The sequence below is a fragment of the Oryctolagus cuniculus genome, chromosome 6 (assembly GCF_051225735.1).
Source record: "Oryctolagus cuniculus isolate XC-2025 breed Fujian yellow rabbit chromosome 6, ASM5122573v1, whole genome shotgun sequence".
Classification (NCBI taxonomy): domain Eukaryota; kingdom Metazoa; phylum Chordata; class Mammalia; order Lagomorpha; family Leporidae; genus Oryctolagus; species Oryctolagus cuniculus.
In genome coordinates, this window is record NC_142872.1 from 34,756,655 (window position 1) to 34,784,438 (window position 27,784).

Genomic DNA, 27,784 nt, shown 5'->3' on the forward strand with positions numbered 1-27,784 from the left:
AGGGCCTGTGTGCACAGATGCCCTTTCTCAATAGCCACAGCAGATCATTCTTCCCAAGCACATGCGAGAATGTAAGGGCTTAGGAGAAACCTGAAGCGTTTCCAAAGGCAGGACAGGTGGTTTTGCCAAGGCCTGTCACTGGAACAGTGCAAACAGAGACTAACACGCCCTGGCTGGAGAAGCCGAAGGGACCTGTGTCTGCACTGAGCAGGTTGCTGGAACAGGTCCACCTTCCAGTCCTGTTCAGCTCCAAGGGAAAGAACACCTTTTGCCACAGACCAGTGTCTTGCACACCCTGCAGCTTAATAGATGTTACTGTTTGCATTTTAGATAAGAGGAAGTGAAGTCCAAAAAAGCCAAGATACTAGCTCAAAGTTAGTCAGCAAGTGCATTTCAGGGTTTGGATCAGAAGCCAAGTCTGACATTCTCCCACACCCAGGCTCTTTCCAAATCCAGGTAGCAGGAACGGGGCATCTCGCAGGCTAACTCAGCCACCCACAGTGAGGATATATGCGATACTATGGAGCAGCAAACAGGGTCAGCAGAAAGTAGGAAGGAATGATGGGATTGATTAGCAATGCCTGTCATGGGCCCAGAATAGGAAATGGGGGCACATGTTCTATGTGTTTGCCATCCACACACAGGCCCGTAAATCTGAGACTCGGTGATTCTATGTTCTCCTATTTGGCAGCCTCTGGGAGCTGTGCTAAGGGTGCAGCTTCTGTGCTGTGTGCCTCCCCCACACGGAAACAAAATCAGGCCTTCTCCCTAAGTGGGAGTTTCTGTGGAGGACACAGAAGGGGTATGATCTTCCATTGTTTCATGGAAAAGCAAGATGAGGGTCTGCTATCAGAACCCTTTGCTAAGCTCCAGAATCTTATTTTTGGTGAACGACAATTTAAGAAAACAAAATGAAAATGCCAAGGCGATGGGCCATTTCCTTCAGCACCCAAGCTTTGGCAGATGCGATACCCATCCTTCTCCCTCTCTCCCCAGCCCATCAAGCCCTGGTGGAACATTTCACAACTGGAAGCATAGTAAGACCTGCTTGCATATGCAAAGAATGTTGCAGATACCAGTCTGTCTGTTCCCAAGGGGAAGCCCTGCTCTCTCACACGGAGAGGGTGCTGAGGACACGATGGTCAGAGTCAGAAACTGGCAAATCGTTTCCACTCACGGGGCTCAGCTCAGGCGGCCTCACTGGGCTCCTGGACCTTTCCCCACCACCTCTGGCCTGACTGGCGTGACACCGATCATGCAAGTCTTACTGCCTTCATGCTCTGTTCCCAGACACGACGCACTTCTCACGTGCCAGTTGTCTATTCATTCAAGTCAGATTCACCGAGTCCCTGCCATGTAGCAGACCTTGAGTGTGCACTCAGGAAACGAACCCTAAACTGATTTGAACCAGACTTGCACGGGAGCACAGGGTTTAATCATCCACGGCCATTTGTGTCAAGTGGCCAGGACACTGGTGAGGCTGGAAAATCCCAACCCTTTGTTTTCAAAGTTTAATCTCTGCACCTGGGATTAGGTCCTTGCTGGGCCCTCATCTCTCTACCTAAGTGGAGACTGCAGTCACCAGTAGCGGATCTACCCACCCCAAACTGTGCTACAGGCACCTGAAATCACCCACTGCTCATTAATTTCTTTGGGCTATAATTGGCAAACTACAGTCTACAGGCCAAATGCAGCCCACTGCCTGTGTCTGTATGGCTATCAAGTTACGAATGGTTTTTAAAGCTGGGAAAAAAAAAAACTACAAAGAATAATACTCCATGACAAGTGAAAATGACATGAAATCCATTTTTAGTGTCTAAACATAAAGTTTTATTGGCATACAGCCAGGCTCATCACTCTTAAGCTACAAGGGCAGAGCTGGGTGGCTGTGACAGAGACGATATGCAAAGCCTAAAATATCTACTGTCGGGCCCTTCACCAACGAAGTGTAGAGACCTCTGAGCTAAATCATTGCCTTCTTCCTTTGAAAGCCAAACACCCTAGGGCCTAGCAGCTTCTGAGGTTCCCAATGCCTTTGGAGAACTATGTGTGCCTGGCCACATCAGCCCTGTGGGGAGGATGGAATGCAGGATGCCCAGGAGGGCAGCACCGGAACCCTCACAACTGACCCGTGTGTATGCTCCAGAGGGACACCTGTCACTGCCCACTTTGTTTAGGAGCCGACCTAAGTGCTGCCTTCCTGCCTCAGCGCCTTCAGTAGCTGGTATCCCCCTGACCTTTTCAGGGTAAAGCCCAGCTGAGCATGGTATGGAGAGATGTTTGGTAAATGCCAGTTGGCTATGTGAGTGAGGACGTGAATGACGCCTAGTGAATGTGTATGTACCTGTGGCTAAGTCAAAAAACGTGAACAAGAGACTATCAAGTGAATCGGTGAAAAATTCAGTGGTGGCAAGATTTGGTGAGGATGAGTGTTTGAGTGCGAGAACTTTTGTTAGAATGAGGAATTGGATAAAGAAATAACATGTAAGTGAATTAAAGAGAGGACAGATCCTTAGGGTGAATGAGTGACAAGTGAATGAAGGCCTTGGGTTCTTCACCGATGCCACGAAGCAGGGAGCACAGGCATCAATGCCATCTCTGCTGATCTCACCGTTTGCCCTGCTTGCTCACACCCTGCCAGCCCTGGGGATTTGGAGCTTAATCGATACCCTCCCTTGCTGAGGGTGTGCCCACGCTTTGGTGCTGTAAAGCCTGGGCTCTGTCAGAGGGACAGACCCACCTGCACCCCCGGGCTTAAGGCCTGGCAGCTGCCCCTCCACGCCTGCCGCCTCCCACACACTGAAGAGTGTGCCCTTCCCTGGTGTGCACCAGCTACAGGCGAAGAGAACCTATGCCAAAAGCTGAGCGCCCCACCAAGGCGCACAACCCAAGTGCAAGTGGATGGTGTGCTGGTTTGGAATGATAGGAGGACCTGCAATCAAAACACCCTACCCAAGTAGGTCCCCTCATTATTCCGGCTCAGTTTCCTTTCTAGCACATATTTTATTAGCCTTTTTCCCTGCTTATGATTTTGCATGTGTTTGTTTTTTGGCCTGTTCCTTCACTCAACTGTCAGCTCCATGAGGACAGGGTGAGACACATGGAAAGCTCTGTAAAGATTGGTTGAAAAGGAGTGAAACGTATCAGGAAAGAAAGTCAAGCAAACCAAACCCTGAGCCAGCCCGGGCCTCGCTCTCCTCTGTCAGTGCTGCGCCTGGCCCTGACTCTGTTGCCAATCCCATGATGACCTTCTCATGCATTTCCTCTCTGAAGCTCAGGGGATTGAATCAGATGATCCTTCAGGTCCCTTCCAGCTCTCACAGACTAGAATTCTAAAGCAAGAGGAAGGGGCTTTGGGTTTTTCAAGATGCATAGAGTGAACATAAAGCGCTCAGTTGGCTGTTATACAGGGGCCAGCTGTTTATTCTGGCCCGAGATCAGGATCAAGCTGATGTCTCTATATTGGCCAATGGCCATCTGAGCACTGCACTTGAGATGACCCGAATACTCTCACTGCTGTCTCTCAGAGCCACAGCCCAGCATGACCTCTGCTGCCTATGCCTTGCACAAGTCCTAAAAGGGTGCCCATAAAAGCCCCATGGAGCAAGGACTGGAAAATGTCTTCTCAGACATCTTCACGGGCTTCCCAGAAACTGGGCAAATGCTGCCTGGCTCAGCCCAGCAGACGAAGCACAGAGAGCCAAGGAGGCTGTTGTCTGAGGGTTCCAGCCCTCACCAACTCCTCCCCTCTGAGAACCCTCCAGCCCTCCAGCCAGCACCACCTGATCCCACTTCCAAAATTCACAAGCTGCCTCGGGTGTTCTAGGTAAGGCCGAGGAGACTGGTCCTGGGATCACATTTGTGCAGGCTTGACTCCTAGTTCAGCTTATCCCCTGGCTCTGTGACCTTGGGCAAGTTACAATGGTACATTCTTACCTTGACACTCTTGTCTGTAAAATGGGAATAATGATGATAATAATAGGATTTAGTCCTTTGGCTTGATGTGATGATAATCAAGTGCTTAGGCATGTGTGGCCCCTAGCAAGTATTCTGTAGAAGTTAGTTCTCTGGGTGGTTGTGATCGCAGAAATCTGTTTTGGTTTTGCCCATCTTATCTCCAAAATTACACGTCTCTCAAGGCTAGGGACCGTTCTTCCTCTTTCACCTCTTTTCATCTTCACTCTGTCTCACAAAGAGCTCAGACACCCAGAGCACCTGTCAACCAGAAGGGACGAGACACCCAAACCACTGCTCTCCGCATGTGAGAGGTCCATTGGGCAGCAGCCAGGAGCACTGCCCATAGTCCTCTTTTGAGAAAAATGACACCCTCGTTTAAAGGGAAGTCATTGCTTGGGAAGGAGGCTGAGCTAGAGAACATCAAGGAAAGGCAAAGAACAAAAAGCAAGACTGCCCCAAAATGTCCCTCAATTATCTGCTGTTACCAAATTCTTAACATCAGCAGAAGAGGGAATTGGCAGAAGGACGATTTCTTTACCTCCATCCCAGATGCTTGTGCCATTGAACTTGCTGGGACATGGAACCAAACACTGGTTGAATGCTTAGGTATCATTTTTTTTTATTTGACAGGTAGAGTTTCAGACAGAGAGAGAGAGAGAGAAAAGTCTTCCTTCCACAGGTTCACTCCCCAAATGGCTGCCATGGCCGGCACTGTGCCAATCTGAAGCCAGGAGCCAGATGCTTCCTCCTGGTCTCCTATGCGGGTACAGGGCCCAAGCACTTGGCCCATCCTCCACTGCCCTCCTGGGCCACAGCAGAGAGCTGGACTGGAAGAGGAGCAACCAGAACTAGAACCCGGTGCCCATATGGGATGCCAGTGCCGCAGGTGGAGGATTAACCAAGTAAGCCACGGCGCCGGTCCCCCTTGGGTATTGTTCTAAAAGCCAGAGACACATAGTAAATTTCTATGTGATCTAAGGATGTGCCAAAATTAGGGATTCCTTCCTTCTTAATGCAAGGCCATTTTTTTTTCCTTTTTAGCACATTAAGATAACAATATTGGAATACCTAGAAAGAGTATCTGAAAGATTTTATTCTCCCTTGACTTGCTATCCAATACAGTGCTATGGAAGATGAAATGCAACAACTGTCCAAACGGCATGGGGCCCTGAGCTCATGTGGTTCATTCAGCGGTGGGAGAAGGTGGCAGAGGACTGGCTGGCAGCATCTGGGAGCCTCCTCAGGCACCATAAGCTGGGCCCTCTGGGCAGGTGGTCCCAGGGATGCAGCCAATCCAAACTGTTTAAATCTGATCCAAGACAGCGAGAGCCAAGCTGCTCCCGCCTTCCGCAGAACCACACACAGCCAGCAAACAGGCTGTCTAGGAAGGGACTCCAGGCACCGGCTTTGGGGATGCTGCTTTCTCTTGCAGATCCCTGAGCCTGTGTCCAGGAAGGACACCCAGGTCTTGGTGGACACTGCAGCCACATTCTATATTAAACCCAAGAGTAGAGAAAATTGTAGTACAACCTGGCAAGGTCTCAGCCTCAGTCGTGAGGTATTGTCCCCGAGGGTCTCCTGTAACAACAGCTCGGGAGAGGAAGGAAGACTTGCCAACCAGAAGGCGTCAGGCAGTGCTGCACGACACTGGAGAGCATCAGGCCCTGTGACTTCTCAGACTGCAGTCCTGGATCTGCTGAGGGACTCGGTCACACACAACAAACAAAGCCAAGTGCATAATAATGTAGGGGTGGTGAGCAGTTCCTTTCTTCTTTAAAAAAAAATCCACTGCTGTTGCCACAGTACCCTTTGAGAAATTTCATAAAGAATCCAAAGACGGCATACATGGTAAAAAGTGTACTTTCTGCAGTTATCAAGGTAAACTTGTCATCCAGTAATTCTGGGCTCACTAAATTCTTTTAGAAGGGATCTTTTTAGTTAACTTTTCTTTCAGTCTGACTCCAATTTGCTTTACCAATTACCTCCCCTAAAATGAGACCCTTAGCTGTGCAAAAATTAATTCCTTGGAGAGAAACCTATTAGAGCTCACCGAAACCAGATGAAAGAATTTAGCAACAGGCAGGTTAAATAACTTGCCCAGGGTGACACAGTAAAAGAAGAGCAAAGCAGGAATCTGCAACCTAAGTAATCTGAACTCAGAACCCCAGTTTCTGATGTTCTGCTGTCTCTTGACTACTTCTGATCTGCACTCTCCCCATCCGGCTCTCCCTTGTGAATCCACTGTCCTTGGTTCAGGAAACAACTTATACCAGCACTCTCTCTACCAGAAAAGCCGCTTTGCAAAGACTGAAGGTCACTTAGTCTATCGCAGGTGAGTGGGCATGGAAGTTTCTAGATGTTGAGACACTGCCCATTTCTGGGACGCTTTTGTCTGAAAAAATGAAAGCCAAACCCTGACGTACGGTGCAAGGCAGACTGGCGCACAGTCTGCTGTGTCCATGAGAGTGCCGCCTTGTCACTGGTCCCCAGGATCTAGCACACTGCTTGGTAACTAGCAGGCACTTCACAAGCATCTTCAGTGAAAAAATGCCAGGAGGGGGCCTAAAGCAATCTTACAAGGACTCTGTTTCAGTGTCTATAGCATTTAATGAAGCCCAGGGAGAGGACTTAATTATAATTATTGCCAACGGTTAATTCTTCAAATGGACTGTTTTGACTAGGAGGCCAAGGGTTATAATTAAGGTATTGGTGTACCCTAGCATTTCAAGAAACACTAACATACCCACGCCATCAGGCTCTGCCCAACACCCAATTCCTGCTTTGAAGGCAGCAAGAAAGCATGTGGAGCAGCAGGGAGCAGCAGGGTGGGGGCATTTGGACCCCAAGCAAAGGATCCAGCTAAGGGGGCAGAATTTTATCTTTTTTAAATTTTTTTTGAAAGGTAGAGTTATAGACAGTGAGAGAGAGAGAGACAGAAAGAAAGGTCTTCCTTCCGTTGGTTCACTCCCCAAATTGCCCCACAGCCGGTGCACTGCGCCAATCCGAAGCCAGGAGCCAGGTGCTTCTCCTGGTCTCCCATGTGGGTGCAGGGGCCCAAGCACTTGGGCCATCCTCCACTGCCTTCCCGGGCCATAGCAGAGAGCTAGAGTGGAAGAGGAGCAACCGGGACTAGAACCGGCGCCCATATGGGATGCCAGTGCTGCAGGTGGAGGATTAACCAAGTGAGCCACGGTGCCGGCCCAGGATTTTTTAATGAACTCAAGTGTGAGTCCCATTTTCTGCTTTGTCCCAGAAAGCCAAAGCAAAGCACAGCTCTAGGGAAGTGCCAGATCCCACTCTTCAATGGAAGCCTCCGTACGTATGGGTGATACGTAGTCCAACCTGGTGTCAGGGAAGAAAGATGCCTAAACACACGTCCACACCCAGGGCCAGCCACCTGTTCTCTGACTTCCTCAAAGCCATCTCAGCTGCGGCGGCTGGCCCTTGTGTCCTAGAGAATGAATCCTGCCTTCTTCACTCCATGTCCTACTGAGAAGGTCCAGTTGCCTGCCTCTTCCCCCTGTGCTGCCTTGTGTGTCTCCCATCTCATAGCAGAAACGACAATAACCATTTACTGGGTACTTCACGAAAGCCAAACATTATGCCAAGCCCTTTGTATGTGTATTCCGATGGCACCCTCACAAGAATCTCAAGAGGTATCTTCTGTTATTGCCCCCTTTTATAGTTGAGGAAACTGAGGCTTGGAGGAACTGAGTCAGAGCCTGTAATTAATTACAGTGCCAGAATTCAAACACAGGTCAGACAGCCCACCAAGTTCATTATCTCTTAGCCATGGCTACACAGAGTTCCCAGAAGCTGCAAAAACTCACAAACTGTGATGTTTCCAAGGGGCTCTCGTTGAGTAAGGCAGTGGGACTCTGGAGTCGTGTAACTGACTGGCAGTACGAGGCTCCATACTGTCACCTGGGGTCTCCCAAGCCTCTGGGCGGATATTCCAAGGAGCACCTTAGCTCCCCAACAAGAGCCACCAGGCAAATTCTCCCTCGGGAATTATTTTCAACAAATATTGTCCATGAAAACACATTTCATGTGTGTTAAACAACACTCAGGAACCCTTCGGTGTATTATTATAACCTTAAAGAAATTGATGCAACAGTTTAAAGTCTTCCCACAAAGAAAATCCCAGAGTCAGATAGATTTATGGGTGAAATGTGTCACACTTTCAAGGAAAGGGTAATTCAACTTTTATACAAACTCTTCTAAAGGCTGGGAGAAAAGAAAACATCTCCCATTTCATGAGGCTAGCATATTCAAAATCAGACAAAGACATCACCATCAAGGAGGTGGAGTTTTACCTCACTCGTCAACACAGATACAAAGATCCTGAAGTGCACATTAGCAAACCAAATCCAGGACTGAGTGGAAATGGAACACATCATAATCAAGTTGGATTTTTCCCAAGATTGAAAGCTTGGCTTAATATTAGAAAATTAACTGATATAATTCATCACATTAACACACTAAAGGAGAAATTTGTTTTTGAATGTGACACATTCAAAAGGTATAGAAAAATGTTTGATAAAATTTCTATAATTCATTATAGATTTTTTTAAAACAACATATGAAGGAAACTTCCTTAATATGATTAAGAGAATCCCTCTAAAATGTGCAGCAAACATTATCCTTAATGGTGAACGCTAAAGGCATTCTCTTTCAGATTAGAAAAGAAGAACAGGATGCCCATTGTCGTGTTTCCATTCAGTGTCATGCTGGAGGGCCTGGCCAGCTCAGTAAGACTGGAAAAAGGAACTAAAAGCTTAAGTATTGGGAAGGAAGAAACATAACTGTCATTATTTGCAGATGATTTTATTGTCTATATAGAGAATTCAAAAGAATCTAGGAAAAATAGGTTGGAAATGAATATGAACACATCAAGATTAGTGGATTCAAATCAATAAGAAAGTCAATTGTATTTCTATACACCAAAAAAGGAAATTTTTTAAAAGGTACCATTTATAGCAGCAACTAAAATTTTTAAATCCCTAGTAGTAAATCCAACAAATGGTGTTCAAGATCTTTATCCAAAAATTGTTTTAAACTTTATTGAAAGATGTCATTATGGGTTGAACTGGATTTGGCTTCCCAAACTCAGGTAGATATTTAAACTCTGAAGTCTTCTGTTAAGGGTTCACGGATTAGGGAGGAGGCTTGATCCAGTTTTGGTATCTGAGGGTGAAGCCTTTGGTTGCTCCAGTGGACCCCCACGGAGGACTCAGGATAACTTTCCCAGGAGAGATCACAGGGAGGGTAGAGGAAGAGCGTGCTCACTGTGTCATCCCTCTGCTTCCTGGGTCACCAGGAGATCCGCCCTCTGCCATGTCCCAGCCTCATCAGATCCCTACAGCAACAGGGCCCCCTATAAACCTCTACAACTGGAAGCAGAAGCAAACCTTCTTCCTTCTCTGAGCTTCTCTCAGGTATTTTTAGTTAAAATAATGAAAAACTAATTCAGACAATGAAGATCTAAAATAAGGGGCCAGCATTGTGGAATAGCAGGTTATAAGCTGCCGCCTGCAACATGAGCATCCCCTAAGGACACCAGTTCGAGTCCCAGCTCCTCCACTTGCAATCAGCTTACTGCTAATGTGCCTGGGAAAGCAGCAGAGGATGGCCCAAGTGCTTGGGCCCCTGTTATCCATGTGGGAGACCCAGGAGAAGCTCCTGGCTCCTGGCTTTAGCCTGGCTCCGTCCTGGCCATTGTGGCCATCTGGGGAGTAACCAACGGATGGAAATTGATCTCTCTTCCTCTCCCTCTCTGTACCTCTTTCAAATAAATAAGTAATGTATTTTTCAAAAGAACAAAATCATGAGCTAAGACACTTCTAACAAAGAAGACTATGAAATGTGGTTGGAGTGAATGCCAGACTTACCTGATCAGATATCAAATTTTTGTTTTAAAGCTACAGTAATTCAGATGGCATGATTTTAGCATAGAGATCCTATTGAACTAAAGGAACATACTGGAGAACCTAGAAACATTCACAGTACAGAGCCTTGATTTATGACAGAGCAGGCTTTGAAGATCAGAAGGGGAGGATGAACTATGGTGCTGGACTAATTGGGTATCCATGTGGAAAAAGATGAAATTGGATTCCTCCCTTGTCAAAAATCAATTCCAGGTGGATTAAAGACTTAAATTGAAAGGCAAAACCATAAAACTTTTAGAAGACAATATAGAAGTATATCTTTATGACCTTGGCAGGGGGAGGGGGATCTTATTCAAGATTCTTTCAAAATATGAACCAAAAGGGAATGTATTAAAAATTTTCTTATGTAAAAATAAGAATTTAGTTCATCAAAACACACCCTAGAGTAAAATATAAGCTACAAAGAATTCAAACCCAAAATATTAAAACTCTGTAACTTTGTAAGAAAACAATAAATAGCCCAAGGAGGTGGGAAGAAGAACCAAGGGCACGAGCAGCATCACATACAGCAGTGGTCCAGAAACACTTCAGGAAGAAACTCAAGCCCTTTGCCACTCAGAGAAATTAATTTTAAACCAAAATGTGGTGGCACTTCACACCCGCCAGACAGAGCCATATTAAAACGCTGGGCATTTTCACATGCTGGCGAGATTGTGGAGTAACAGGAACTGTCATTCGCTGCTGGTGGAAGTATAAATTGTTGCAGCCACCTGGGAGACAGTTTGTCTTCTCCTAATACAGCTAAGCAGGCTCTTTGCTTTTGGCCCATCTATCCCACCGCTAAATGAATCCTGGAGAAACTATTGGATATGTGCACAAGGGCCATGTACAAGAGTCGTCTTAACAGCCCAAACTGAAAACTGCCCAAGTGACAAATAGGATGTTTACATGGTGGTGTATCCATACAATGAGAATCACACTGCAGTGAAAATTAGCCACACACACACACAAACGTAAGTGAAAGATGGCAGTCACAGAAGACACACACTGTGAGTCTGCTCATAAATGTTCCAAGACAGGTGGAACTCAGCAGCGTACTGTTTCGGGAAGTATGCCACGATGGTGGAAACTACTTAGAAAAGCTTTGCAATGATTTATCACACAAATTTCAGCTTTGTAGTTGCCTCTGGGGAGGGAGGAGATGCCCTCACAGAGGACAGGTAGAGCCTGCGAGGGCAGTAGTCAATTTCTACTTCTTATTCTGTTTCTGAAGTCGTATGATATGCATCCCAAGTCAGTTTTATTACTATTCTTTAAGCGCCACATGAAATTATATACTTATTTGCATGTATAATGTATTTATAATATTAGGATTGAACAGCAAAGGAAAATAAGAGGTAGGAAGCTATGAGGCAGAGGTGGAAAGGTCAAGGCGACAGAAATAGCCAGTGTGGGCTGCTCAAAAGCTAAAAAGAGGGGGCTGACACTGTGGTGCAGTAGGTTAAAGCCCTGGCCTGAGGCCCCGGCATCCCATATGGGTACCGGTTCGAGTCCCGGCTGCTCTACTTCCCATCCAGCTCTCTGCTACGGCCTGGGAAAGCAGTAGAGGATGTCCAAGTCCTTGGGCCCCTGCACCCATGTGGGAGACCTGGAAGAAGCTCCTGGCTCCTGGCTTCGGATCTGCGCAGCTCCAGCTGTTGCAGACAATTGGGGAGTGAACCATTGGATGGAGGACCTCTCTCTCTCTCTGTGTGTGTGCCTCTCCTTTCTCTGTGTAGTTCTGACTTTCACATAAAATAAATCTCATTAAAAAAAAAAAAAAAGCTAAGAAGAGGTGAGTGGTTAAGATGCTCATATCCCAGATCTGAGTGCCTGGGTTCCCGTACCGGCTCCGCTCCTGATTCCAGCTTCCTGCCAGCGCCAACCCTGCAAGGCAGCAGCGATGGCTCAAAGAACTGGCTTCCTCCACCGACGTGGGAGACCCAGACTGAGTTCCCAGCTCCTGGCTTCCCTTTGGCTCACCCCACCCATCGCAGGCATTTGGGATCGCTCTCTGTTAGTCTGTCCCTTTCTCTATTTTTCTAGCTCTCAAATAAATAGATTAAAATTAATTCTACAATCAAATGCTGAGACAATACTCAGGGCTGAAGTGAAGGGATGAGGGGCGTGGAGGACGGTGAAACTGGGCAGGAAAGCAGCAGCCAGGTCACAGAGGACTTGGGAGCGGGAAATCAGCAGTCTCAGAGCCTCATAAAACACGCCCCCTGCTGGCCTGCCCAGGTGCTTTAGGGGATTTTTTTTTTTTTTTTTTTTGTAGATGGACCTAGAGGGACCTGCTAGCAGACCACACGTGAATTCTCTTTCCCAGGTAGTGTTTTTACTTGCAGGACTAATAAACATCCCAGGGTTCACAGGCAAGGCTGGCTCTGAGATAGGCATAGGTGGAGACGGACTGAGCAGTCGGTGGCAGGAGTTTTAGTGCCAGTGGTACCTGAGCTCTTCCAAGGATGGGAAAAGAATAACAGGATTCTACCTGTCCTCGGCCCTATTCGGTATTACAGAGGACACTGGACAGAGAAACACAAACAATTACGTTGAATTCAGCGAGACGGATTTTTTTTGGGGGGGGGGGGCGGGGAGGTTGGGAGAGGCACACACATGCCACATTTGTCTGACCCCCTTGGCCACAGTGCAAACCAGAATTTATGATGAGATTGCTGTTCTTCAGCAAAGTCTCTGAGCCTTGGGTCCTTGTTTCTGGTGTCAGCTTGACCCCCATGGACTGCCCATGATCTTCTCTCACTTTGGCCATCTGTAAAATGGGTCTGATGACCATGGAGCCTATGTCTAAACCAACGCTGCCTTCATAGCAAGTGAGAGTGAAATAGTCCTTGGCGATCAAGGCAAACCTCTCCTGGTGGCTCCCAAAGTCTTCAACTTCCCCCACCCCTATGCTCACATAATTACATGTTTAATTGCCCTCCTGATACACACTGTGATTCCTACATGGGGATGTCACCTGTTTTGTCTTGCTTACTGCAGTAACTCCAGTGCCCAGTACAGTGACCAGGACCCAATCTGGTCTACACACTGCAGTTACTGAATGTGACACTTAAGACTTTTGTAATCAGTGGGCTGGGTGTGGTGAGGAGCTTTTAACTCCACGGGCTGGGTGTGGTGAGGAGCTTTTAACTCCACGTTATCCCAGTCTAAGACTTTGCAGGACTGTGCCATAAAATGACACATCCCACCCACCCTCCACAGAAATGAACCTCTTAGCAGATCAAAATAAGTTAACACTTACCATGTGCCAGGCCCTGTGCGAAATAATTTAAATAGATTATCTTATTTAATCCTCCCAACAACTCCAGGAGAGAGAAACACCATCGCTGCCCCCATTTAACAGATTTTGAGAAACAGGGGACGCCTGCGAGGCAGCTGCACTCTCCCAGACCACGGGGCTGGTGGAGAAGGCAGCAGGGCCAGCAGAGCTCTGCAGTCGGTACCAGGCTCCATACCCCTTTCCCCCTCACCTACCACCCCAAGACCTGGAAACACCCAGAGGCCACACAGCTGTGGATTCTTCTGTGACTGATAAAGACTTCTTTGACATGAGTCATTTCTTTCAATAGGGAGGAAGAAATGTGTTTAGAGTTTAGCAGAAATGCTCACCTCCACCCTACCCTTGCATCCAAACCCACTCCCTGATCTCAGGACCCTGAGCCCTGTGCCAGGAAGGATCCGAGGGTGAGGGACCTCAGCTCCAGCCTCACCAAGCGCCTGTGGCTCAGCACCTGAGGTCACAATTAAGCCCAGGCCCTCCCCCTCAGCAAGGTAAGGCCTCCTGTCCCCCATCCCAGTGACAGCAGCCGACTTGCCTCCTGGGAAACCAGCCGTCTATCTGGTTGTCTCCATTGGTGGGTTGGACCTTCCTGTCTCCTCTTTCCCACCCACTTTCCCTCTCCCCACCCAGCCATTCATTCATCCATTCCTTTTGCATTTGCCTGGTTGGTCTCTGGGCCGGAGGCTGCCAGCCGCAGGTCCTGCCCTGTTTGGCTGGCTCCCCTGTCGTGAGGGCCCCTTGCTCACTACCCATTATTAAGCTGAGCCGTCCTCGTGCCCTGCACTGACCCATTCCAGAGTCTGAGCTGAGGCCACTTGGATGTTTCCTGCCAACTAGGTAATGTGCAATAGTCACATTTGTTTTCTTAACAGTTTATTGAGGTTTAATTGCATACAATAAAGGTCGACCATTTTAAGTGTGCAATTCAATGACTTGGCAAATGGATACAGCGTGTACTTGCTGCTGAAATCAAGAAAGAAGACATTTACATCACCTCCAGAAAGTTTCCTTGTGTTTCTCTGTAGTTAACCCTACCCCCGCCCCAGCTCTGGGCAATCCTTAATGTGCTTTGTGGCACCATAGTTCTGGCTTTCTGGGAGGGTGAAAATTCATAGAAATGGTATTTCAAGGTATGTAGTCTTTCGTGTTCTATTTTTACAGTGGATGATATTACTGAAATTCACTCATATCATTGCATACATTACTGTGGAGTATTCCACTTTCACTCACATCATTGTATATATTACTGAGGAGTATTTCACTGTGGTTACACCACAGTGTATCGATTTGCCAGCAGACTGGCATTTGTGTTGTTTGCAGTCTTAAGCCTAAAATGAATCAAGTTGCTAAAAACATTCACGTGCAAGTCACTGTGTGGACATATGTTTCCAGTTCTCTTAGATAAACACCTAAATGATTGCTGAGCTCCGTGCTACTTGTGTAAGAAATAGTCAACCTGTTTCCTAGAGTGGCTGTATCATTTTGCATCCCCACCAGAAGCGGGCGAGAACGCCAGTTGCCCCACAGTTCCACCAACACTCGGTGCATTCTCCTAGGTGTGTGGTAGCATCTCATCGGGGTTTCAATTTGCACTTTCCCTGGTAGTGATTGAACTTTTTTCATGTGCTTCCAGGTCATTCTGTATAGCTGCCTTTGTGTCAGCCTTTGCCCATTTGTATTGAGTGGTTTTTATTCATACTAACGTGTCATCTCGTAAGAGTTACCTTGATCTGTGTCTCTCTCTCTCTTCTCTCCTTTCTCCTGCTGGCATTCTGGACCCCTCTTTCTTCCTTTCAGTATGACTGCCCATGCTGAGGGTCCTTTTCTGCCTCTGCTCCCCCCCCCTTTTTGCCTCCTTCCTGTTTGTTTGCATGATGTCCTCCCCAACACAAGGAAACCTGAGAACCTGGCCTTCCTCCCCATCCCCGACTAGCAGTGGCTCCATCACAAGCCCACAGGCTTCTATTCTGGCTAGGATCAGTGTTGCAGAGAGGAGAAGGGACCCTCCTCCCCCAGATGAAGGCCCAGAAGTCAAAGATAAAGCCTGGAGTGATGGGGGGATGGCTTCTCATTCTGCCACCTTGCTGCACCCTAAATGATGAATACTGTTTATGGATGGAAGTGCTTTTTATTCAAACATCACATTGCAAAGTCAGGGGCATTAAATGAGGCTGGTCCTGCTTAATCAGTGGCTCAGCAGCCTCCACAAACCTAGGATTAGTTGTGTGCATAACAGGGCTCTCCCTTAGCATATGTCCTGAGCCCAGAAGGGGTTACTTTTCCCAATCACAGGGAAGGAGCAGCTTAACACAAAACCAGCTCCTTTTCAAGTCTGTTTGCAGGAACCAGGATAATGACACCTGACTGCAAACTCAGAACACTTTATGCAATACCAGAGTACCTGGGATGGGTGATTATGGAATGATTTCAAGAGCTTTATTGAGATATAATTCACCTGGCATACAATTTATCTACCTAAAGGGTGCAATTCCATGGTTTCCAGTATAGACACAGGTAAGTGTAGCCATCACCACAATTTTAGGACATTTTATCACTTCAAAAAGAAACTATCTCCCCCAAAGTCCTCTGTCCCCTCCACCTTGGAAACCACTAATCCACTTTCTATGTCTACAGTTACCTATCCTGGACATTTCACATACATGGAACAAACAACATGTAGCGTTTTGTGTTGGATTTTCTTCATTTAGTATAATGTATATGTATATGTATATGTATATAATGTATTGAAGGTTCATCCATGTTCTCCCATGCATCAACATTTTATTCTTCTTGTGACTGAATAGTATTCCACAGTATGGACATACCGTATTTTTTATCCATTCATAAGCTGACAGACATCTTGTTTGTTTCTACCTTTTGCTATTAATAATGCTGCTATAAACATTCATATACAAGTCTTTGTATAGACATAGATTTCCATTCTTCTTGGACATATACTAGGTATTTCACAGTCTATATACCAGGAGGTGACTTACCAGGTACATATTAACCCTATGTTAAATGATTTGAGGAACTGTCAGACTATTTTCCAAAGAGATTCCACCATTTTACATTCCCACCAGCAATGTGTAAGGTTTTTAATTTCTTTTTTTTAATGTTTTTTTATTTTTTGACAGGCAGAGTGGACAGTGAGAGAGAGAGACAGAGAGAAAGGTCTTCCTTTGCCGTTGGTTCACCCTCCAATGGCCGCCGTGGCCAGTGCGCTGCAGCCGGCGCACTGCGCTGATCCAATGGCAGGAGCCAGGTGCTTCTCCTGGTCTCCCATGGGGTGCAGGGCCCAAGCACTTGGGCCATCCTCCACTGCCTTCCCGGGCCACAGCAGAGAGCTGGCCTAGAAGAGGGGCAACTGGGACAGAATCCGGTGCCCCGACCGGGACTAGAACCTGGTGTGCCGGTGCCGCAAGGCGGAGGATTAGCCTAGTGAACCATGGCGCTGGCCCAATTTTTCTACTTTCACATCAACACATGTCATCTGACCAGAATGCTTTTCTGACCCTACAAACATCCTCAATATGTCACAAATACTAATTCATACACAATCACACGTTTACACAATAACTGTTACAGACATATACACAAAACTACGTAGTTGCACACACAGCTCTACAGTTCACATATACCCAGAGAATCCTGTATAGATATTTACAATTACATAAACAACCGGGTATATATGTCACATGCAGCATGCTCATATCAATCTATGGTGCACATGCATGAATATAATCATACTTATCATAGACCAATGCCACCACATATGTACAATTGCCACATGTTCTAAGCAAACATTCATTTCTACACAAAACCAGAGATACATGTGCTCAATAATGTATTCACACCTCTACAAACCCAAGAACCCAAACAATGCATGTACCCACCAATGAACAAGAAAGACACACATTCATAGTTATCATGGGTGGATAACCAGACATGGATCGAATGTATCACACTCTGGATGGCACAGAAGTGGTTAAGGTTGCATTAGTCCTTGGTGTGCTGGGTAGAAACACCTTTTCATTCACTCATTGATTTGTTCTTTTAGCTACAAGTACACTGAACACACAAGAAATACAATGACAAACAAAACTGACAGTCTCTGCCCTCATGAAATTTTGAGTCGAGTGGGGATCAGTGAAAAAACAAAGAAGCAATCACAGTGTGTCGGGGCCGAGAAGGAAATAAGCAAGACACTCTGCTGATCAGGGCCAAGGCTTAGGATGAGAGGCAGATCTGGGGAGCTCTGATAGCTACTGTCTCCTCTTTCATCCTGGAAGAGTCAAAGCGACTCAGATCCATGCTCTGTAAGTCACTGGATACATGGCCATGTGGTGTTTGTATATATGTGTGTGTAATAGCAGCAGTAAATAATAATATTGGGCTCACAACCTAAACTCTTCACTGATTTAAAGTTTTCTTTGTTTCATACTAGTGGGGTGACCTTTTTCCCTTCCTTGTCTCAGGCTTTCACCCAAAGAATGCACGTTATATAATAGTATCTTTAATAAGGATTCAATCAACTGGTGCTTTACTCTCAAAACTGCCTTGCAGGTGCTACATTCCGAATCATTATCAGCCAGCCTACCATTTGCTGAGAGCAGGTTGTGGTACAGGGAAAGAGCACACTGGGAGATGGGAGGGGTGGGGCAGTGAGCCTGGCAGTGCCCTGTTGACTAGAAATTGGACTCCTCATCCATATCTGAGCAGCCTGGAGGAATGCAGGCCTGGCATTCCACCCCAGCAGGACCTGCGTTAGTCTGTCACCACCCTGTTCTGCCCACAGCCACAAACCACAGCGAAGATGCACAGTGGGTGGTGCTGGGTGTGGCTCTTGGTTTTCAGCTGTGTCAGGCCTTTCCCTAGCAGCCCCGTTTGCTGCGGGCCTGGCTTGTGGTGTTCACTGGTTCTGCTTGTCTGTCTGTTTCATCTGTGTGTCTGTCTATGCAGGTCAGCACTTACCACTCGGCACCTGCCTCCCCGGGGCACCCCACAGCCATGGTCAGTCTGCCCGGCTCCCAGCAACACCTCTCAGCCAACATGTGAGTAAAAACCTCAGTCCTCACCCCAGCTCCTGGCTCACGGGGTCTGCCCTGCCAACCCCTTTGCCCACTGAGCCTCAACGTTACCTCCACGAGGCAGCAACCCCCCTTTCCTCTTCTACTCTAAAGGAAATGTTCACACGCACACACACACTTACAATTAGCCAGTCACGTCATCATAGCTCATTATTTTACAAAAGTAGAAAGAGACTGCAAAATTGTATACCACATCATCACTGGGAGATTGGGTACTGAGCAATCTCTATTGTCTTCCTTTAGATTCAAAATGCCGGGTCATAAATAGATGTTGCTCTAGTAATCAGCAAAAAAAAAAAAAAAAAAAAAAAAAAAAAAACCAGAGTTTTAGGAAGGGAAAAGAAAAGCACACAGAGGAGAGCATTCCCCCATTCCCTTCCCTAAAATGTACCAGCGTCTCCCAGTCCCTGCAGCCGGGAAGGACCTGCTAAGGTCCACCCTGAGGGTCATATACTGCTGATCCCTGCGTGTGCCTGCTGAAGTGAGGTATTGCCCTATGCCTTCAGGCATGCAGCCATCCTTACTGCACTGCCTCACTGTTTCCTCTTGTCTTCACCCTCTCATCCTGGATGGCACCACCTGATTCCAGTGAAAGGGACTCAGGATGCAGATCAGTGCTAACCCCGGGACATCTGTGCTGTGTTACAAGCCCATTCTACTGAATGTGATGTGAAGCCAGGAGTCCACTGTGTGTTGCCCCCTTCCAACCCCACCGTAAGAAAGAATTAAGCCCTGCCTCCTACTTGCCCATGTCCACTTCCCTGCTTACTTTTAGCTGGCTCCTCAGGCCACTGCTGGGAGCCAAGCATGTCCCTCTCTCAGGAGAGTGGCTAAGAGATCTCTGGTTTCCCTGAACCCTGCTGGCTGCAAATAAATAAATAAATAAATAAGCAAGCAGCCTCAGAAAAGCCATCACTTCTAGTTTTAACACCCAGCCCTGCCTCTGATTCCTAGTCACCAGCTGCTTTCTCTGCTGGAGGCCAGTTTTCTCCTTATTAAAGTTTCCACGTTGACCTAAATTTGTGATTTGTGCCTGTGTGGGGCCGCATGGAAGAGGAGGAGGGAGATGGAGAAGGCAAGGATCTGGCCGCCTCCACTGCTTTTTCAGCCAGGTTCTTCCACTTTTACACGCCTCACACTTCAGTTTCAGTCTTGAAAAGGTTTTTATTGCTAACCCCTGGGCTGCTGGGCTCTGAGATTCCAGCTCCTTCTGCCAGGCGTCTTCACCTTCTTCCCTCACCCCTTTCCTTTGTCTCCCAGGTTTGTAGCCATGCACTCCTACTCAGCCCACGGACCCGATGAGCTGGACCTGCAGAAGGGAGAAGGTGTCAGGGTCATGGGGAAGCCCCAGGACGGCTGGCTCAGGGGCATCTCCTTGGTCACTGGCCGAGTGGGCATCTTCCCCCATCATTATGTCATCCCTATCTTCAGGTGGGTCTCCCCCCGTCTGAGGCACTGGGAGGTGGGACCATGCTGGGCTGGGAGCCATCTGTGGGTGGAACTGTTGTAAGGACTCAATGCTTTCAGTGGCTTTGACCCTAGCACCTTCCTAACTCAAAAAAAGAAAAATCGCAAAAGTGGTTACTTTTTTATATAGTTCTTCACAGATTACAAGAACCTTTTATCTTTTAACTCGCTGGCTTTGCCCAAGAGTACTACATAGTAGATATTATTTTATAGATGAGGAAACAGAGGACAGAGTTAAGCAAGTCACTCAAGAATAAGATTTCAGATTTCCTTCTACACAAATCCCAGAAATCCCACTTCACATCCTCCACCCTGACACTGTCTAGCGGTGCTCACATGACCTCCCTGGAGCACCATGGGAAAGCTCCCAGGACGCTAGACCAGGAGCAGTGTTTCCATGAACTCGGACCTCCACCTGTCCATCTGCACCCCAGATCGAACACTAGCTACCTGCAGGTCCTCAACAGCTTTTCCCAGCCTCTGTCCTGCAGTATAGATGTGCATTTCACTGACCCACAGTCTGTCTTACCACCCCACACAGTGCCCCAGAAGCACACCGACCTAAAGCATCTCATGACTCTTCCCACCTCCACCCCCTAACAGCCCAGGCAAAGCCACAAGGCAGTGAAGCCATTACCAGACATCAACAACCGCCTTTATGACATACCAGAGGGTCACAACTCCAGGGAAAGGGACAGTGACATGCGCACTCTGGGGGACCTTCATTAAGGCAGGGCACTGTGTCCGGAGGAGGGCAGCAATGATGGTAAGGAGACAGCAATCGACACCATTTGGGGAATGGATAAAGAAACTAGGCTTTGTAACCGTAGAAGACAAGGGTCAGAGGGATTGGAATAGACTGTGTAGAGCGGGAAGTTGATTTGTTCTAGGAGGGGGGGCAGTAGAGTAGACCAGGGGATACAACTTAGAAGGTTTTGGTTCAAAAAGAGGCTGCCTTTTCTAACCCATAGATTTTTTTCCAGCCAGACTAGCTGGTGAGGTGGTAATCCCCTTTCTAGGAATTGTACGGGTTCTCACAGATTCACAGTGGTAGAGAAAGATTTCTTCATGTGGCAGGAAGTAAGGAAAGAAGATCATAGGTATTCCTTTCAATAGAAGGTTCTTGGGATTGGTTATGAAGTTACAAAATATCTGAAGGCAAACTACAGGCCTCTATAACTAATGCTTTAATTCATTTCTCTAACAAGTATTTATTGAGCACTAGCTCTATGTCAGGCACATTTCCAGGCACTGGAAAAAAATCAATAAGCAAAATATATAAAATTTTTGCCAACAGGTGCTCACAATCCAGTGAGAGAGACAGATTATAAACAGCACATGCATAAGCAAGCATACTTCAAAATTTTCATGGTAACATGGAATTAAAAGTTTATTTCAGGGACAGCTGTTGTGGTACAGCAGGTTAAGCTGCAGCTTCCTTCACTGGCATCCCATATCAGAGTACTGACTCGATCTCAGCTGTTCCACTTCCAATCCAGCTTCCTGCCAACGCTCCTGGGAAGGCAGCAGAGGATGGCCCAAGTGCTTAAGTTCCTGCCACCCATTTGGGAGACCCAAATGGTATTCCTGGCTCCTGGCTTCAGCCTGGCCCAGCCCCTGCTCTTACAGGCATTTGGGGACTGAACCAGCAGATGAAAACTTCCTGTCTCTGTCACTCTGCATTTCAAATAAATAAATATTTTTAAAAGTTTATTTTGATGTAAAAAACTTGAAATCCATTTATAGTTTTTTCATAATATATACTCCACGAATTTTTGAAGACCATTCATGCATAATTTCAAATCTTTTACACCAAAATTACTGATGTTTTAATGACATTTTCCACAAACTTTGTAAAGTAGCCTCATACGTAATATATACAGTATGTTAAGGAGGAAGATTAAGAAAAAAATCAGAAAGGTGGAACAGAATCTGGGTGGGTAGTTAAGTTTTAGATAGGTTGGTCAGGGGTGGCCCTGCTAAGAGGTTAGAAGGAGGAGTGAAAGAAACGAGAGTGAGCCCTGTATATCCCTGGGCCAAGTGCATTCCAGGGCAAAGGAGCAGCAATACGAAGGTCCTAATGTGGCAATGTGTCCGATACTGGATTATAGCAAATGAAGGGGAGATTCACAGACGAGGTCAGAATGCTAGCAAGAGGTTGGAGGACAGTTCCTACAGAATGTTCCAGATCATAATGAGAGATGCGATTTTACCCAATGGCAGGGCTTTGTGCCAAAGAGTGACATGATCTAACTTATATTTAATCAGAATCTCCCTAGTTGTTGTGTATAAACTATAAACTAGGGAAGAAAAGGTGGAAACAGAGACACCAGTGAAGAGTACATTGTAATAATCCTTGGGAGAAGTGATTGTGAATTGAACCAGGGTGTTGTTAGCTGTGGAGATAGGCAGATGGGGTTAGATTCTGGACATACCTTGAAGTCAGGATTTTCTCAAAGATCAAATGTTGGGTATGAAAGAATACAAAATTCAAGACGAGTCCAAGCTTTTTCTCTGAGTGGCTGGGTGACAGAGCTGCCTTTTACTGAAATGGTGAAGATGAAAACCCTAACAGGGAAAGATTTGAGGTGTGGGGAGAAACATAACCTGAGCCTGAGATGTGTATTAGTGACCCAAGTAGAGACATTTGTGAGCAGCTGAGTACACAAGCCTAGCATTTAAGAGAGCTCCAGGCTTGGGATGGTACTTAAAGCCCTAAGACTAGATGCGATCACCCATGTTAGGCTCTGTTGTGTCCGGAGACTGATGGTGATCCAGAAGCTAAGATCTTCAAGGAATGAGAAGAGAGGCTTACAGGGTAAATGATGACTGGAACAAGTTGGGATGGTTGGTGGTAGAATCTGTCAAAGCTGGGATGCACTGTGGAAGGTGCAGAATGGTCTCCAAGTGACAGGAGCAAAAGGACCCATCTGTTATGAAGAATTTCTCCAGGGAAGCTAACATGAATTCCCTAGGGCCCATGCCTACAGCAAGGGCATTTACGTAGACAGTAAGCTGTGGCCCAAACTCCTGGTTATCAAAGAACCATTAGAATAAAGAGACCATATATTTTATCATCCATACTAATATACTTTTGAGCAGGAGTAAACTGAGACTTTCCTGAAGAAACCAGAACAAATGATCGCCCTAACTACAATGTACATAGAATTTCATTCAAGTGTATGAGGGTACTTTTAAAAGTTCATGGAAAGCGGCCAGCCACCACAGCTCACTTGGCTAATCCTCTGCCTGTGGAGCCAGTACCCTGAGTTCTAGTCCCGGTTGGGGTGCCGGATTCTGTCTTGATTGCTTCTCTTCCAGTCCAGCTCTCTGCTGTAGCCCAGGAAGGCAGTGGAGGATGGGCCAAGTGCTTGGGCCCTGCACCCACACAGACCAGGAGGAAGCACCTGGCTCCTGGCTTCAGATCGGCGCAGTGCGCCGGCCATAGCATCCATTTGGGGGTTGAACCAACGGAAGGAAGACCTTTCTCTCTCTCTCACTGTCTAACTCTGCCTGTCAAAAAAAAAAAAAAAAAAAAGTTCATGGCCGGCGCCGCGGCTCACTAGGCTAATCCTCTGCCTTGCGGCGCCGGCACACGGGGTTCTAGTCCCGGTCCGGGCGCCAGATTCTGTCCCGGTTGCCCCTCTTCCCCCAGCTCTCTGCTGTGGCCAGGGAGTGCAGTGGAGGATGGCCCAAGTCCTTGGGCCCTGCACCCCATAGGAGACCAGGAGAAGCACCTGGCCCCTGGCTTTGGATCAGCGTGGTGAGCTAGCTGCGGCAGCCATTGGAGGGTGAACCAACGGTAAAGGAAGACCTTTCTCTCTGTCTCTCTCTCTCACTGTCCACTCTGCCTGTCCAAAAAAAAAAATTTCATGGAAAGATACAATTAAAAGATGTTTATTTTGGTGCAAAAACAATGGAAACCCATAAATAGTTTCTTCATAATATACATTTTCCATAAATCCTTTAAAGACCCCTTCTTTCCACAGATTTCAAAATTTTGTGTACCATTTTTCTACAAACTACTTGAAGTGCTCTTTTTGATGGTGCACTCTTTTTTTTTCACCCAGCTACCATTTATTTTAGGTATACAAACTTCATGCATTTCATAAATACAAATTTAGGAACACTGTGATTCTTCCTACCCTACCCTCACTCCTTCCCATACTCCCATCCTTCTTCCCTCTCCTATTCCCATTCATATTTTTTACTAAAATTAACCCTACATTAAGTAAAGAGTTCAACAAATAGTATGAAAAAAAAACTGTTCAACAGTCAAGACAAGGGCTGTTCAAAGTCATCATATCACAAAGTGTCAATTTCACTTCTTTAGATTACCTTTTAGGTACTCTATAGTTACCACAGATCAGGGAGAACTTATGGTATTTGCCTTTTTGGGACTGGCTTATTTCACTAAGTATAATGCTTTCCAGTTGCATCCATTTTGTTGCAAATGTTAGGATTTCATTTTTTTTTTTTTTTTACCACTGTGTCATATTTTCTTTATCCAGTCTTCAGTTGACAGAGATCTGGGTTGATCCCATATCTTAGCTATTGTGTATTGAGCTGCAATAAACATGGAGGTACAGATAAATCTCTCATATGCTGATTTCATTTCCTTTGGGTAAATTCCCAGGATTGGGATGGCTGGGTCATATGGTGGGTCTATATTCAGATTTCTGAGGTGTCTCCAAACTGTCTTGAGGTGCTCTTGTATTTCAAGGCCCCAGCTTCCATTTCTCTCCTTGGCTTTTCTCCTGGGTAGATCTACTTCTTTCTTGGGCAAGTCATGAGCACCTAAACTCCCTGTATTGAGACAGCTACATTTCAGATACTGGGTGGAATGTCAGCATCGCATTTGCCATTGAGTCCACCCCTTCCTCCCAGCTCATAGAAATCTGAACGTATGTGTAAGTTGAGATGCTATTCATGTTGAGACATGATTTGTGTGGGGGGAACCTACATTCCCAAGGAGAACAAGTCCCCTTAGAGTGTCTGTTCCTAAGGGTTAGCAATTGGCAAAGGGTCAGGGTCAATGATTTTTTAGTGTTGCTGTTTACCTTGATGATCTCTCTGATGTAAACAAAGTTCCTGTCCCCACTGATCTTGGATGAGAATGGCATATGGCAGTTTGTCCATGTAGGTAGAGCTAACCCTTGTTCCTTTTTTTTTTTTTTTGAGATTTCTTTATTTAAAAGGCAAACTTACAGAGAGAGAGGCAGAGGGGGAAAAGGAGAGGGAGGGGGAAGGAGGGGAGAAAGGAAGGAGGGAGAAAGAGAAGGGGAACGGGGGGAGGGGGGAGAGAGGAATCTTCCATCTTTCCATCTGCTGGTTCACTCCCAGAACTGCCACAGTGGCCAGGGCTGGGCCAGGCCACAGTCAGGAGACCGAGACTCCATTTAGGTCTCCCACAAGGGTACCAGGGCCCCCAAGTACTTGGGCCATCTTCCACTGCTTTCCCAGGTACATTATCAGGGAGTTGGATCAGAAATGGAGCACCTAGGACTCAAACCTGGAGTCTTACGGGATTACTGGTGTTGCAGGCACTGTAGGCAGCAGCTTAACCCACTGTGCCATGGATGCCAGCCCCAAACGAACCCTTGTTCCTTCCCTTTCCATTGTGAGAAATTCCATTCTTCCCGCTTCTCAAGACTCATAATGCTGTCCTTTGTGAGCTGCATGTTTATGATTATTACCAGGTTATCTGTAGGAACTGAGTTAGTTGGGCTACAAGTGCAAAGCTCCTTGTTTTCTTTTTTTAAGTCTGTGTATTTGGGATTTTTTTTTCCTCTCAAGTCTTTGCTTTCCGTTTGCAATAATAGCTCTGCACTGCCACCCAGACTCTTGTTGTATAGTGCACCCTTTTACACAATAGTACTTCAAGGTAGCAGATGCCTGCTATAGACTAGAGCTGACAAAAATGTCAGGTTTAGATTGGAGAGTAAGCAAGTGAGCCGTTACCTGGGAAAAGAGCAAACGCTGCTGTGCTAGTTCCTGCTCCAGCACTCCATGCCAGAGATGACACCAATTGTCCAGCTTTTATTAACCATCACTAAATCTCTGCCACCATGATGCTTCTTTCCAGATCCTGAAGCCATCCATTCGCTCAGGTTGCACAGAACATTGGTTCTCATCTGTCCAGCATCCAACGTAATAGCACCAATATTCTTTTTGGTCGCTTCTTTGCTAAATCCATCCCCATAGCCTCAGCTAATATTGCACTCCCTCGTAGGACTCTGAAACTTGAGCAAGGGAGGAGAGGCTGGGGGCAGAGTGAAGACTACTCATGGTGACAGCACCAGCCACAGACTCTCATCGGATCTTCCTGCAGCTCAGCTCCCTGCAGCCTGCTTGGGTCTTGTTGCTTTCCTCTCCCTCCAGTCTTCCCAGTAAATTCCCTTCTGCACAACTATCCAGGCTATTTCTCTTGCTTGCAACCTTCACAGGCACATATACCCACTACAGATACCTTTCGGGTGGAGAAAAGTGACAAATGGGCTACCATTCATTTGCCTTTAACGCTGTACACAGAACTATGTCAAGATTGTCAAGGTCCAACCTTTCTCCTTCCCAGAAGGCTGCTGCCAGTGGTGAGCAGCGTAGAGCTGCTGTTTGTAATGTCCCTTTTAAGTATCGGACACATTCTTAAGGGTAAATATCCCAATAAAGCAAAGGCCATGGGAACCTACACAATCGAGCAAATGACAGGCAACATCCACTGCTCTCATGGAAGCCAGGATGTCTGTCAGTCTTCTCATCTGGAAACAAGGGTCATAACGCTGCAGATGTGGGGGTCATGGGGATTAATTAATCAATGTTAGCAAAATGCTTGGAAGAAAGTGCTAGGTAACTGCTATGCTTCTGCCCAAGAACACAGAGAGACTCAGTGTTGCATATGGGACTTGGGATTTAGGAGCTCCTGGAATCCATCCCAGTGCTGGGCCAGACAAACGAGGGACATCTCAGTCTATAAAGAGCTGTTCACAGAAGGAACTTGAAGAATAAGATTGTCCTAGGCCTAATTGGCTGTAGTCCATCCTTGCTGCTGCTGCTACCATAGGAAACAATTTTTCTAACCTGTCCTTCCCATTGCTGATCCATGTTCAGCATCCGACACCTTGAGGTCTCTGTTCGAGAGACAACCCTAACCCTAACCCTAACCCTAACCCTAACCCTAACCCTAACCCTAACCCTAACCCGTACTCATGCACAGAAGCCAGTGCTGGGAAATTCTCTCCACCTCCCAGACCTTTACTCCTAACTGCACCACCCCAAGGACCACAGGCAGACGGACAGCTGTGGACACAAGTCCCCTTGCCACAGGCATCAGTTCCTAGAGCATTTGGCCGCATGTATAAAGGTGTCTTCAAAAAATTCATGAAAATGCATATCATGAGAAAACTATGCATAGATTTCAATTTTTGGTGCCAAAATAAACATTTTTAATTCCATTTTTTCATAAACTCTTTGAGGTACCGCATTGGCTAAAAAACTGATGTCTTGCTTGTGTTCTTATATAACTGAATCATTATTAACTATGAATCCCTTAATCAAAAGAAGGAGGAAGAAAAAAAAGAGGAGAAATAATCAAAAAAAAAAAAAAAAAACCTGGAGCTGCTGATACGAAGGAAACTATGAAGGCATTTCTGTGTCAGGGGCTTGACTGAGTTCTTTATTCCCATGGGAATTAGCCAAGGTTCCTTAATCAGCAGGGTGACAGGGTGACTGATGGGCTGCTTGGTTGGAGATGTGATACTGGGGTTGGAATGGTAAACAGTAAAAAGGCATGTGACCGACAGCTACTACCCCAGGAAGCTCAGGGAATTGCAGGCTGGCAGCAACGGACAAAGGATTGTTATTTTTTAAAGCTTTAAGATGTTGTTGAAAATCCCAACTCAAGGCTGAATAAGAAATTGCCCCTGCAAAACCAAATGAGCACATACGAGATCATGCGCTCTGAAGTCAGGACAGAAAGGATGTGAAGCGAGGATTAGAAGATGATGAAATTCAAGTCTAGCTCCACCAGGCCCTCACCGTGA

The 27,784-nt window shown here is 46.5% G+C and overlaps 1 protein-coding gene across 4 annotated transcripts in view; it reads left to right on the forward strand.

The window, feature by feature from the left end:
- The window catches only part of SH3RF2 (SH3 domain containing ring finger 2), a 140,526-nt gene that overhangs the window by 85,728 nt on the left and 27,014 nt on the right, over positions 1–27,784 (forward strand). For all 4 annotated transcript variants that reach the window (XM_070076260.2, XM_070076262.2, XM_070076261.2 and 1 more), the window contains 2 exons: positions 18,151–18,242; positions 19,539–19,709. In XM_070076260.2, coding sequence (XP_069932361.2) covers positions 18,151–18,242; positions 19,539–19,709 — 263 coding nt within the window. The remainder of the gene's footprint in view (positions 1–18,150; positions 18,243–19,538; positions 19,710–27,784) is intronic.